Below are 12,835 nucleotides of genomic sequence, written 5' to 3' on the forward strand. Positions count from 1 at the left end.
GCCCCTCCCCCCCCCCGCGCCCCTCCCTGCGCCCCTCCCCCCCTCACCCCTCTCCTCCCCCAGGGAGCGGCCCGGAGGTGAGCGGCCCCCGCGCGCGCGGCGCGTAACGAGCCCCGAGGCGCTCATTCATCACCCCGGTGCATTCATTCATTAATTACCCCGGTGCATTCATTAATTACCCCGGTGCATTCATTCATTAATTACCCCGGTGCATTCATTAATTACCCCGGTGCACTCATTAATTACCCCGGTGCATTAATGACCCCAACACATTAATGACCCCAACGCATTAATTACCCCAATGCATTAATTACCCCAACACATTAATGACCCCGCGCATTAATTAATGACCCCACGCATTAATGACCCCACGCATTAATTAATTAATGACCCCGCGCATTAATGACCCCGCGCATTAATTAATCACCCCACGCATTAATTAATTAATGACCCCACGCATTAATTAATTAATGACCCCGCGCATTAATTAATTAATGACCCCCCGCATTCATGACCCCGCGCCCCAGAGGAGCCGGCGGAGGAGGAGGAGGAGGAGGAGGAGGAGGAGGAGGAAGGTGAGTGCGGCCCCGCCCCCCCGGGACCCCCCGCCCCCCCCGCCCCCCCCGGGGGTTGGGGGGGTCCCGCACCCCCTGACCCCCCCCTCCCCCTCCCCCCCGCAGCATCGGAGCCCCCCAAACCGCCCGAGGAGCCAGGTAGGAGCCCCTCCCCCACCCCCCCGCCCCTCCCCCCCCGCCCCCCCTGACGCCCCCTTTTCCCCCCAGAGGAGGAGCGGCCGCGGCCCCGGTGAGCGGGGGAGGGGGCTGGGGGCGGGGGGAGGGGCGGCCCCGCTGCCCCCCCGCCCCCCCTGACCCCCCCCGCCGCCCCCCGGCCCCCCCAGGCCCGTGGTGCCCCAGCTGGCGCCCCCCAAGATCCCCGAGGGGGAGAGGGTGGACTTCGATGTGAGTGGGGGCTGGGGGGGCTATGGGGCTGGGGGGGCTATGGGGGGGCTATGGGGCTGGGGGGGCTATGGGGCTGGGGGGTCACTGGGGGGGCTATGGGGCTGGGGGGGGCTATGGGGCTGGGGGGCTATGGGGCTGGGGGTCCCTGTGGGGCGCTATGGGGCTGGGGGTCACTGTGGGGCGCTATGGGGCTGGGGGGGTCCCTGTGGGGCGCTATGGGGCTGGGGGTCACTGTGGGGCGCTATGGGGCTGGGGGGTCCCTGTGGGGCGCTATGGGGCTGGGGGTCACTGTGGGTGCTATGGGGCTGGGGGGTCACTGGGGGGGCTATGGGGCTGGGGGGGCTATGGGGCTGGGGGTCACTGTGGGTGCTATGGGGCTGGGGGTCACTGTGGGGCGCTATGGGGCTGGGGGGTCCCTGTGGGGCGCTATGGGGCTGGGGGTCACTGTGGGGCGCTATGGGGCTGGGGGGTCCCTGTGGGGCGCTATGGGGCTGGGGGTCACTGTGGGTGCTATGGGGCTGGGGGGTCACTGGGGGGGCTATGGGGCTGGGGGGGCTATGGGGCTGGGGGTCACTGTGGGTGCTATGGGGCTGGGGGTCACTGTGGGGCGCTATGGGGCTGGGGGTCACTGTGGGTGCTATGGGGCTGGGGGCGCTATGGGGCTGGGGGGTCCCTGTGGGGCGCTATGGGGCTGGGGGTCACTGGGGGGGCTATGGGGCTGGGGGGGCTATGAGGCTGGGGGGTCCCTGTGGGGCGCTATGGGGCTGGGGGTCACTGGGGGCGCTATGGGGCCGTGGGGGTCCCTGTGGGGCGGGGGGCGCTGTGGGGGGCTATGGGGGGCTGTGGGGGTCCCTGTGGGTCTGGGGGCGCTGTGGGGGGCTATGGGGGGCTGTGGGGGGCCGGGGGGGCCCCTGTGGGGCGGGGGGCGCTGTGGGGGTCCCTGTGGGTCTGGGGGCGCTGTGGGGGGCTGTGGGGGCCGGGGGGGCCCCTGTGGGGCGGGGGGGCGCTGTGGGGCGCTGTGGGGCGGGCTGAGCCCCCCGCCCCCAGGACATCCACCGCAAGCGGATGGAGAAGGACCTGCTGGAGCTGCAGACCCTCATCGACGCCCACTTCGAGCAGCGGCGCCGGGAGGAGCAGGAGCTGGTGGCCCTGATGGAGCGGATTGTGGGTCTGGGGGCCGTGGGGCGGGGGGCCCTGGGGGGCACGGGGTCCCTGGGGGGTCCCTGTGGGTCTGGGGGCCGTGGGGCGGGGGTCCTGGGGGGCTGGGGGGGGTCCCTGTGGGTCTGGGGGCCGTGGGGCGGGGGGCCCTGGGTCCCTGGGGGGTCCCTGTGGGTCTGGGGGCCGTGGGGCGGGGGGCCCTGGGGGGCACGGGGTCCCTGGGGGGTCCCTGTGGGTCTGGGGGCCGTGGGGCGGGGGGCCCTGGGGGGCTGGGGGCCATGGGGGGCTGGGGCGGTGGTGGGGTGTCCCATGGGTCCCCTTGGGTGGCCGTGGGTCGCTTGTGGGTCCCATGGGTGGCCCCGTGGGTCCCTGTGGGCCCTTGGGTGGCCGTGGGTCCTCGTGGGTCTGTGGGTGGCCCCATGGGTCCCTGTGGGTCCCCGTGGGTGGCTGTGGGTCCCATGGGTCCCTGTGGGTCTGTAGGTGGTTGTGGGTGGCTGTGGGTCCCATGGGTCCCCGTGGGTGGCTGTGGGTCCCATGGGTCCCATGGGTCCCGTGGGTCCCTGTGGGTCTGTGGGTGGCCGTGTGTCCCTGTGGGTCCCATGGGTCCCCGTGGGTGGCTGTGGGTCCCATAGGTCCCATGGGTCCCTGTGGGTCCCGTGGGTCGCTGTGGGTCCCATGGGTGGCTGTGGGTCCCGTGGGTCCCTGTGGGTCCCGTGGGTCGCTGTGGGTCTGTGGGTCGCCGTGGGTTGCTGTGGGTCTGTGGGTGGCTGTGGGTCCCATGGGTCCCTGTGGGTCCCATGGGTCGCTGTGGGTCGCTGTGGGTCCCGTGGGTCGCCGTGGGTCCCATGGGTGGCCGTGGGTCGCCGTGGGTCCCGTGGGTCCCTGTGGGTGGCTGTGGGTCCCATGGGTCGCTGTGGGTCCCATGGGTGGCTGTGGGTCTGTGGGTCGCTGTGGGTCCCATGGGTCCCTGTGGGTCCCATGGGTGGCCGTGGGTCGCCGTGGGTCCCATGGGTCCCTGTGGGTCGCTGTGGGTCCCATGGGTCCCTGTGGGTCCCATGGGTGGCTGTGGGTCGCTGTGGGTCCCGTGGGTCGCCGTGGGTCCCATGGGTCCCGCGGGCGCCGCAGGAGCGTCGCCGGGCCGAGCGCAACGAGCAGCTGCGGAGCCGGACCGAGAAGGAGCGGGAGCGGCAGGCGCGGCTGGCGGTGAGCGGGGGCGGGGCGGGGCCCCCCACCCCCCCATCCCCCCCATCCCCCCACCCCCCCCCCCATATCCCCCCCATCCCCCCCAGGAGGAGAAGCTGCGCAAGGAGGAGGAGGAGGCCAAGAAGCGAGCGGAGGACGACGCCAAGAAGAAGAAAGTGCTGTCCACCATGCCCCACTTCGGGGGGTACCTGGCCAAGGTGGGGCCCGGCCCCACAGAACGGCCCCCCCGCCCCCGGCCCGGGTCAGCCCCGTGGGGCACCCCACAGCCCCCAGAGCGCGCCCCACGGGCTGCCCCATAGCCCCCACAGGCTGCCCCATAGCCCCCAGAGCGCGCCCCCCAGGCTGCCCCATAGCCCCCCCAGGCTGCCCCATGGCCCCCCCAGGCTGCCCCATGGCCGCCCCCCCAGCCCGCCCCACAGCCTGCCCCATAGCCCCCACAGGCTGCCCCATGGCCGCCCCCCAGCCCGCCCCACAGGCTGCCCCATAGCCCCCCCAGCCCGCCCCATGGCCGCCCCATGGCCGCCCCCCAGCCCGCCCCCCAGGCTGCCCCATGGCCGCCCCATGGCCACCCCATGGCCGCCCCCCAGCCCGCCCCATAGGCTGCCCCATGGCCGCCCCATGGCCGCCCCATGGCCGCCCCCCAGCCCGCCCCACAGGCTGCCCCATGGCCGCCCCATGGCCGCCCCCCAGCCCGCCCCATAGCCCCCCAGGCTGCCCCATGGCCGCCCCCCAGCCCGCCCCACAGGCTGCCCCATGGCCGCCCCCCAGCCCGCCCCATAGCCCCCCAGGCTGCCCCATAGGCTGCCCCATGGCCGCCCCATGGCCGCCCCCCAGCCCGCCCCCCAGCCCGCCCCATGGCCGCCCCATGGCCGCCCCCCAGCCCGCCCCATAGCCCCCCAGGCTGCCCCATGGCCGCCCCCCAGCCCGCCCCATAGCCCCCCAGGCTGCCCCATGGCCGCCCCATGGCCGCCCCCCAGCCCGCCCCATGGCCGCCCCCCAGCCCGCCCCACAGGCTGCCCCATGGCTGCCCCATGGCCGCCCCATGGCCGCCCCCCAGCCCGCCCCATAGCCCCCATGGCCGCCCCATGGCCGCCCCCCAGCCCGCCCCATGGCCGCCCCATGGCCGCCCCCCAGCCCGCCCCACGGCGCCGGCCCCGTCCGCAGGCGGAGCAGAAGCGGGGCAAGCGCCAGACGGGGCGGGAGATGAAGCTGCGGATCCTGGCCGAGCGCAAGCGGCCCCTCAACATCGAGCACCTGCGGGAGGACGAGCTCAGGTGGGGCCCCTCCCCCCCCGCCCCTCCCCCACCCCCCCCGCCCCTCCCCCACCCCCCCCGCCCCCCACCGACCCCCCCGCCCCCCCCAGGGTCAAGGCCAAGGAGCTCCACGACTGGATCCACCAGCTCGAGTCCGAGAAGTTCGACCTGATGGAGAAGCTGCGGCGCCAGAAATACGAGGTGGGGGGCGAGGGGGGGGGCGGGGGGGGGCTGGGGGCGATGGGGGTGATGGGGGGCTGGGGGGTGATGGGGGGCGATGTGGGGCTGGGGGCCATGGGGGGCTGGGGGGTGATGGGGGGCTGGGGGCCATGGGGGCGATGGGGGGCTGGGGGGTGATGGGGGGCGATGGGGGCGATGGGGGGCTGGGGGACCCCTGGTTCTGTGGGGCGATGGGGGGCTGGGGGGCACTGGGGGGCTGGGGGGTGATGGGGGCCATGGGGGGCTGGGGGACCCCTGGATCTGTGGGGCGATGGGGGGCTGGGGGGCACTGGGGGGCTGGGGGGGTGATGGGGGCCATGGGGGGCTGGGGGACCCCTGGATCTGTGGGGCGATGGGGGGCTGGGGGGCACTGGGGGGCCCAGCCCCCTGGGTCCCCTGGGGATGTGGGGCCCAGCCCCCCGGACCCGGGGGGCGATGGGGGGAGATGGGGGCTGGGCCCCCCGGACCCGGGGGGGCGATGGGGGGCTGGGGGGCTGTGGGGCTGGGACCCCCAGATCTGGGGGGCAATGGGGGGCTGGGCCCCCCGGACCCGGGGGGCGCTGGGGGGCGCTGGGGGCCGGGGCCGACACTTACCCCTCCCCAGATCAACGTCCTGTACAACCGCATCAGCCACGCTCAGAAATTGTAAGGGGGGGACTGGGGGGGACTGGGAGGAACTGGGAGGAACTGGGGGGGAGCTGGGGGGGACTGGGGGGGACTGGGATGGACTGGGGGGGACTGGGGGGGACTGGGATGGACTGGGGGGGACTGGGAGGAACTGGGGGGGAGCTGGGGGGGACTGGGGGGGACTGGGATGGACTGGGGGGGACTGGGGGAGACTGGGGAGGAACTGGGGGGGACTGGGGGGGACTGGGAGGAACTGGGGGGGAGCTGGGGGGGACTGGGATGGACTGGGGGGGACTGGGGGGAACTGGGGGGGGACTGGGGGAGACTGGGGGGGGACTGGGGGGTCCTTGGGGGAACTGGGGGGAACTGGGGGGGACTGGGAGGAACTGGGGGGGAACTGGGGGGGACTGGGATGGACTGGGGGGGTCCTTGGGGGAACTGGGGGGGGATTGAGGGAACTGGGGGGAACTGGGGGGGACTGGGGGGGACTGGGATGGACTGGGGGGTCCTTGGGGGAACTGGGGGGGACTGGGGGGGACTGGGGGGGACTGGGATGGACTGGGGGGTCCTTGGGGGAACTGGGGGGGGATTGAGGGAACTGGGGGGGACTGGGGGGGACTGGTGGCCTCTGGGAGGGGTTTGATGGCCTCTGGGGGGCAATTTGGTGGCCCTGGGGGGGGAATTAGGGGTCCTGGGGGGGGGGGTTGGTGGCCCTGGGGGGGGATTTCGGGGGGCTGGGGGGGGGCGGGGGGGCCGGGGGGCCGCGGTCGGGGCCGGGGGTCCGGATGCCCGCGGGTCCCAGCCGCCGCCGCCCCCCGCAGCAAGAAGGTGGTCGGGAAGGGCCGCGTCGGCGGCCGTTGGAAGTGACCCCGCCCCCAATAAACGTCACGTCCGGCGCGCGCCTGCTCGCGTCCGTCAAGGGGGCGGGGGCGGGAGGGGGCGGGGGGGCGTGGCCCCGCGCCGCCCCGGCGGCCCCCCGCGCGGCCGTTGCCATGGCGCCCCGCCCCCGCGCTTCCGGCGCCGCCCACCTACGGCAGCCGGGCGGGGGCCCCGCGGCGGCGGGGGGCGGCGATGGCGGCGGCGGCGGCGGCGGCGGCCCGGGAGCGGCGGCGGGAGCAGCTGCGGCGCTGGGAGGCGGCGGCGGCGGCGGCGCCCCCGCCCCCCCCGGCCCCCGCGGCCCCGCGGCCTCGCGCCGTCCGCTTCGAGCGCGCGGCCGAGTTCCGCGCCGTCTGCGCAGGCGCCGACCTGGCGGAGGCGCGCGCCATGGTGCGGGCGGGGGGGCGCGCGCTGCTGGGCGGGGCCAACGCCGACGGCATCAGCGCCCTGCACCAGGTGGGCGGGGCCGGCGGGGCGAGGGGGGCGGGGCCTGCGCAAAGAGGGGGCGGGGGCCGGCGTTAGCGCGGGGAGAAGGGGGCGGAGCCCGCCGGGGTGAAGGGGCGGGGCCTGCGTTAAACGGGGGGAGGGGCGGGGCCGGGGGGCGGGGCCTGCGCAAAGAGGGAGCGGGGGCCGGCACGAATGATGGGAGAAAGGGGCGGGGCTGCCGGGGTGAGGGGCGGAGCCTGTGGGACCGGGACCGAGTGGGCGGGGCCTGCGCAAAGAGTGGGCGGAGCCGCTGGGGCGAGGGGGAGGAGTCTGCCTGAAGAGTGGGAAAGGGGGCGGGGCCTGCAGAGCTGGGGGTGGGGCCTGTAGGGAGAGGGGAGGAGCCTGCATAAATGAGGGGAGAAAGGGGCGTGGCTGTCGGGGAGGGGGCGGGGCCTGCAGAGAGAGGGGAGGAGCCTGCATAAACGATGAGGGAAAGGGGTGGGGTCTGTGGACCGAGTGGGCGGGGCCTGCATACAGAGTGAGAAAGGGGGCGGGGTTGCTGGTTGAATGGGCGGGGCTGTCAGGGAGAGGGCGGGGCTAGTGGCTGGCAGGAGGGGGCGGGGTTACTGACATGAGTGGGCGGGGCCTGCATGAAGGAGGGGTGGGGCTGGCTGTGTGAGTGGGCGGAGCCAGAAGAGGGAGGGCGGGGCTTTTCCGGTGGAGTGGGCGGGGCCTGCAGGGGGAGCCATTGGGAGGAAGGGGCGGGGTTTGTGAGTGGATGGGCGGGGCCTGCGGGGGGCGGGGTTTGCAGGGGGTGAGTGGGAGGGGGCGGGGCTGTGTGGGGCAGTGGGCGGGGCCTGCGGTGGGCGGGGCTTGGTGCAGAGGGGGCGGGGCCGGAGGGGCCTGAGGGGCTGTGGATCCATGGGGGCCCTGGGGGGGTCCCTTGGGGGTGGGGGGTCCCTGGTGCTGGGGGGGTCCCTGGGGGGGGCCCTGGGGGAGTCCCGGGGGGGGGGTCCCTGGTCCTGGGGTCCCTGGGGGGCCCCTGGGGGGTCCCTGGTGCTGGGGTCCCTGGGGGGGGGGGTCCCTGGTCCTGGGGGGGTCCCTGGTGCTGGGGTCCCTGGGGGGGCCCTGGGGGTCCCTTGGGGGTCCCTGGGGGGGTCCTGGGGGCCCTGGGGGGCCCCTGGGGGGTCCTGGGGGGGTCCCTGGTGCTGGGGGGGTCCCTGGTGCTGGGGTCCCTGGGGGGGCCCTGGGGGGCCCTGGGGGGGGTCCCTGGTGCTGGGGTCCCTGGGGGGGGGGGGGCCTGGGGGGGTCGGGCCCTGGGGGGTCCCTGGTCCTGGGGTCCCTGGGGGGCCCCTGGGGGGCCCTGGGGGGTCCCTGGTGCTGGGGTCCCTGGGGGGGGGTCCCTGGGGGTCCCTTGGGGGTCCCTGGGGGGGGTCCTTGGTGCTTGGGTCCCCGGGGGGGAGGTCCCTGGGGGGGTCCTGGGGTCCCTGGGGGGGCCTGGGGGGCCCTGGGGGGGTCCCTGGTGCTGGGGTCCCTGGGGGGGTCCCTGGGGGTCCCTTGGGGGGTCCCTGGGGGGGGTCCCTGGTGCTGGGGGGGGGTCCCCGGGGGGGGGCCCTGTTCCTGGGGGGCCCTGGGGGGGGTCCCTGGTGCTGGGGTCCCTGGGGGGGGGTCCCTGGGGGTCCCTGGGGGGGTCCCTGGTGCTGGGGTCCCTGGGGGGGGGTCCCTGGGGGTCCCTGGGGTCCCACCCCCCCATGGCCCCCCCCAGGCCTGCATCGACGAGAACATGGAGGTGGTGCAGTTCCTGGTGGAGAGCGGGGCCGACGTCAACCAGGCCGACAACGAGGGCTGGACCCCCCTGCACGTGGCCGCCTCCTGCGGCTACCGGCACATCGCCCAGTGAGGGGGCTACGGGGGCTACGGGGGGCTGGGGGGGGGCTGGGGGGCTGGGGGGGCTACAGAGGAGCTCTGGGAGCTAGAGGGGGGCTATGGGGGCTACAAAGGGGCTATGGTGGCTACAGAGGGGCTATGGGAGCTAGAGGGGGGCTATGGGGGCTACAAAGGGGCTATGGTGGCTACAGAGAGGCTATGGGGGCTAGAGGGGGGCTATGGGGGGCTACAGAGGGGCTATGGAGGCTAGAGGGGGGCTATGGGGGCTACAGGGAGGCTATGGGGGGCTATGGGGGCTATGGGGCCAGGCTGGGGGCTATGGGGGGCTATGGTGGCTACAGGGGGGCTAGGGGGGGTACAGGTGGGCTACAGGGGCTATTGCGGTCTGGGGGGGGCTACGGGGGGCTATGGGGGGGCTATCGAGGGGCTATTGGGGGCTATGGGGGGGCTATGGGGCCAGGCTGGGGGCTATGGGGGGTCTATGGTGGCTACAGGGGGACTAGGGAGGGCTATGGTGGCTACAGGGGGGGCTATGGGGGGCTATGGTGGCTACAGGGGGACTAGGGAGGGCTATAGTGGCTACAGGGGGGCTGTGGGGGGCTATGGGGCCAGGCTGGGGGCTATGGGGGGCTATGGTGGCTACAGGGGGGCTATGGTGGCTACAGGGGGACTAGGGAGGGCTATGGTGGCTACAGGGGGGCTATGGGGGGCTATGGGGCCAGGCTGGGGGCTATGGGGGGCTATGGTGGCTACAAGGGGGTTATTGGGGGCTATGGGGGGCTATGGTGGCTACAGGGGAGCTATGGGGGGCTATGGGGGCTATGGTGGCTACAAGGGGGCTATGGGGGGCTATGGTGGCTAGAAGGGAGCTATGGGGGGCTATGGGGGGCTATGGTGGCTAGAAGGGGGCTGGGGGCCATGGGGGGGCCATGGGTCTCCCCATCCCAAGGCCCAGGTGGGTGTGGCTGGCCCCCCCCCGCCCCCGCCCCCCGCCCCCGCCACGACCCCCGTGACCCCCGTGACCCCCGCCCCCGCCCCCGCCACGACCCCCGTGACCCCCGCGACCCCCGCGACCCCCGTGACCCCCGTGACCCCCGCCCCCCAGGTACCTGCTGGAGCACGGGGCGGACGTGGCGGCGGTGACGAGCGACGGGGAGCTGCCGCTGGAGGTGGCGGAGGACGAGGGGCTGGAGGCGCTGCTGCGGGCCGAGGTGGCGCGGCGAGGTGGGCGGGGCCGCGGGGGGCGGGGCCGCGGGGGGGGGCGGGGCGGGGGCGGGCGTGCCCCGGCCACGCCCGGTCACGCCCCGGCGCCCCCCAGGGGTGGACGTGGCGGCGGCCAAGCGGGCGGAGGAGGAGCGGATGCTGCGGGACACGCGGCGCTGGCTGGACGCCGGGGAGATCCGGGACGCGCGGCACCCGGCCACCGGCGCCAGCGCCCTGCACGTGGCCGCCGCCAAGGGCTACATCGAGGTCATGAGGTGGGGCCGGGGGGGTCCGGGGGGGCCCGGGGGGGACCCCGGGGTCTGGGGGGGCCCGGGGGTCTGGGGGGGCCCTGGGGTTTGGGGGGACCTGGGGGTTTGGGGGGGACCCCAGGGTCTGGGGGGACCTGGGGGATTCGGGGGGACCTGGGGGTCTGGGGGGACCCCAGCGTTTGGGGGGACCCCAGGGGTCTGGGGGGACCCCGGGGGTCTGGGGGGGACCCAGACTGGGGGGGGCCCGGGGGTCTGGGGGGATCTGGGGGTCTGGGGGGGCTCGGGGGTCTGGGGGGACCCCAGGGTTTGGGGGGACCCAGGGGGTCTGGGGGGACCCGGGGGTTTGGGGGGACCTGGGGGTTTGGGGGGGGACCCGGGGGTCTGGGGGGGACCCCGGGGTTTGGGGGGGACCCGGGGGTCTGGGGGGGACCCCAGGGTTTGGGGGGACCCGGGGGTCTGGGGGGGCTCGGGGGTCTGGGGGGGACCCAGACTGGGGGGGGCCCAGGAGTCTGGGGGGACCCTGGGGGTCTGGGGGGATCTGGGGGTCTGGGGGGGACCTGGGGGTTTGGGGGACCCCAGGGTTTGGGGGGACCCAGGGGTTTGGGGGGGACCTGGGGGTCTGGGGGGACCTGGGGGTTTGGGGGGACCCTGGGGGTCTGGGGGGGACCCAGACTGGGGGGGACCCCAGGGGTCTGGGGGGGGCCCTGGGGGTCTGGGGGGACCCAGGGGTTTGGGGGGACCCAGGGGTTTGGGGGGACCTGGGGGTTTGGGGGGGACCCGGGGGTCTGGGGGGGACCCCAGGGTTTGGGGGGACCCGGGGGTCTGGGGGGGCCTAGGGGTCTTGGGGGTCCCCAAGGGTTTTGGGGGGTCCCCAGGGGTCTGGGGGGGCCCCAGGGGTTTTGGGGGGGCCCCAGGGTTTGGGGGGAACCCAGGATTTTTGGGGAGGACTGAGGAGTTTTGGGGGTCCCCAGGGGTCTGGGGGGGAACCCAAGGGTCTGGGGGGGGGCCGAGGGGCCTTGGGGGTCCCCAAGGGTTTTGGGGGGCCCCGGGGGCTGAGGGGCCGGCCCGGGCGCAGGCTGCTGCTGCAGGCGGGCTACGACCCGGACGTGCGGGGACAAGGACGGGTGGACGCCGCTGCACGCGGCCGCGCACTGGGGCGTGGAGGAGGCCTGCAGGCTGCTGGCCGAGCACCTCTGCGACATGGCGCCCCGCAACAACGTGGTGAGGCGGGGGCCGGGGGCCGGGGGGCTGGGGGGGGGCTGGGGGACACGGGGGGGCCGGGGGGGTTCGGGGGGTCCCGGGGGGGTCCCGGGGGGGCTGGGGGGCTCAGGGGGCCAGGGGGGCCCGGGGGTTCAGGGGGTCCCAGGGGGTCCCGGGGGGCTGGGGGGCCAGGGGGTCCTGGGGGGGCTGGGGGGGTCCCAGGGGGGCCAGGGGGGGTCCCGGGGGCCTGGGGGGTTCAGGGGGGTCCCAGGGGGTCCCGGGGGGCCGGGGGGGGGCCTGGGGGGGTCCCAGGGGGTCCCGGGGGGCCGGGGGGGGTCCTGGGGGCCTGGGGGGTCCCAGGGGGTCCCCAGGGGGGTCCCAGGGCACTGGGGGGCTCGGGGGGTCCATAGGGGTCCAGGGGGTCCAGGGGGTTCAGGGGGGGCTGTGGGTCCCAGGGGTCCCGGGGGCCTGGGGGGTTTGGGGGATCCCGGGGGGGCTGGGGGGGGGACACAGGGGGTCCCGGGGGGGCTGGGGGACACACGGGGGGGTCCACAGGCATTAGAGGGGTCTGGGGGGTTCAGGGGGTCCCGGGGGGCGCTGGGGGGGTTCAGGGGGTCCCCGGGGGGGCTGAGGGGTTCAGGGCGGACACAGGGGTTACAGGGGTCTGGGGGGGGTTGGGGGGATTCAGGGGGTCCATGGGGGGTTCAGGGGGTCCCCAGGGGGCTGGGACACGGGGTGTTCTTGGGGGGGGTCTGAGTGGGTTTGGGGGGTCCAAGGGAGCCCCAGGGCAGCTCTGAGGGCCTTGCGAGGGGGGAGCTGGGGGTCCCGGGGGGCTCGGGGGGGTTCTGGGGGGCTCGGGGGGCTCTGGGGGCCCCCCAGCAGCCCTGTCCCCCCCAGGGCCAGCGCCCCTGTGACCTGGCGGACGAGGAGACGCTGCCCCTGCTCGAGGAGCTGCAGCGGCGGCAGCACCACGTGAGCCCCCGGGACCCCCGGGACCCCCCCAGGACCCCCCAACACTGCACGGGACCCCCCCCGGGACCCCCCAACACTGCACGGGACCCCCAACCCCCCCGGGACCCCCCAACACTGCTTGGGACCCCCAACCCCCCCCCGGGACCCCCCCGGGACCCCCCAACACTGCTTGGGACCCCCAACCCCCCCCCGGGACCCCCCCGGGACCCCCCAACACTGCACGGGACCCCCAACCCCCCCCCGGGACCCCCCCGGAACCCCCCAACACTGCACGGGACCCCCAACCCCCCCGGGACCCCCCAGGACCCCCCAACACTGCATGGGACCCCCAACCCCCCCGGGACCCCCTGGGACCCCCCAACACTGCACGGGACCCCCCCGGGACCCCCCAACACTGCATGGGACCCCAACCCCCCCCCAGGACCCCCCAGGACCCCCCAACACTGCACGGGACCCCCAACCCCCCCGGGACCCTCTGGGACCCCCACAACCCACCTATGGGATCCCCAACGCCCCCGGGACCCCCCAACCCCCCTATGGGACCCCCAACCCCCCCCAGGACCCTCTGGGACCCCCCCCAACC

General features: G+C 75.8%; 2 protein-coding genes across 2 annotated transcripts; both read left to right on the top strand.

Moving 5' to 3' along the window:
• Window positions 1-63: 63 nt before the first annotated feature.
• Window positions 64-6,286, top strand: TNNT1 (troponin T1, slow skeletal type; the record flags this gene model as incomplete). The annotated part of the gene is made up of 11 exons (XM_082339335.1): window positions 64-77; window positions 681-713; window positions 783-804; window positions 899-959; window positions 2,007-2,123; window positions 3,243-3,320; window positions 3,407-3,517; window positions 4,485-4,594; window positions 4,684-4,774; window positions 5,397-5,437; window positions 6,241-6,286. Coding segments are annotated over 11 exons (724 nt in total), but the record flags the coding sequence as incomplete, so codon positions are not given.
• A 204-nt stretch (window positions 6,287-6,490) lies between these two features.
• LOC309604388 (protein phosphatase 1 regulatory subunit 12C-like) lies at window positions 6,491-12,470 on the top strand (the record flags this gene model as incomplete). The annotated part of the gene is given in 7 exon segments (XM_082339334.1): window positions 6,491-6,751; window positions 8,487-8,617; window positions 9,714-9,832; window positions 9,927-10,086; window positions 11,156-11,192; window positions 11,194-11,301; window positions 12,178-12,470. Coding segments are annotated over 7 exon segments (1,109 nt in total), but the record flags the coding sequence as incomplete, so codon positions are not given.
• Between the last annotated feature and the right edge of the window lie 365 nt (window positions 12,471-12,835).

This window comes from Platalea leucorodia (genome assembly GCF_965183815.1).
Source record: "Platalea leucorodia genome assembly, contig: HAP1_HAP1_SCAFFOLD_730, whole genome shotgun sequence".
Classification (NCBI taxonomy): domain Eukaryota; kingdom Metazoa; phylum Chordata; class Aves; order Pelecaniformes; family Threskiornithidae; genus Platalea; species Platalea leucorodia.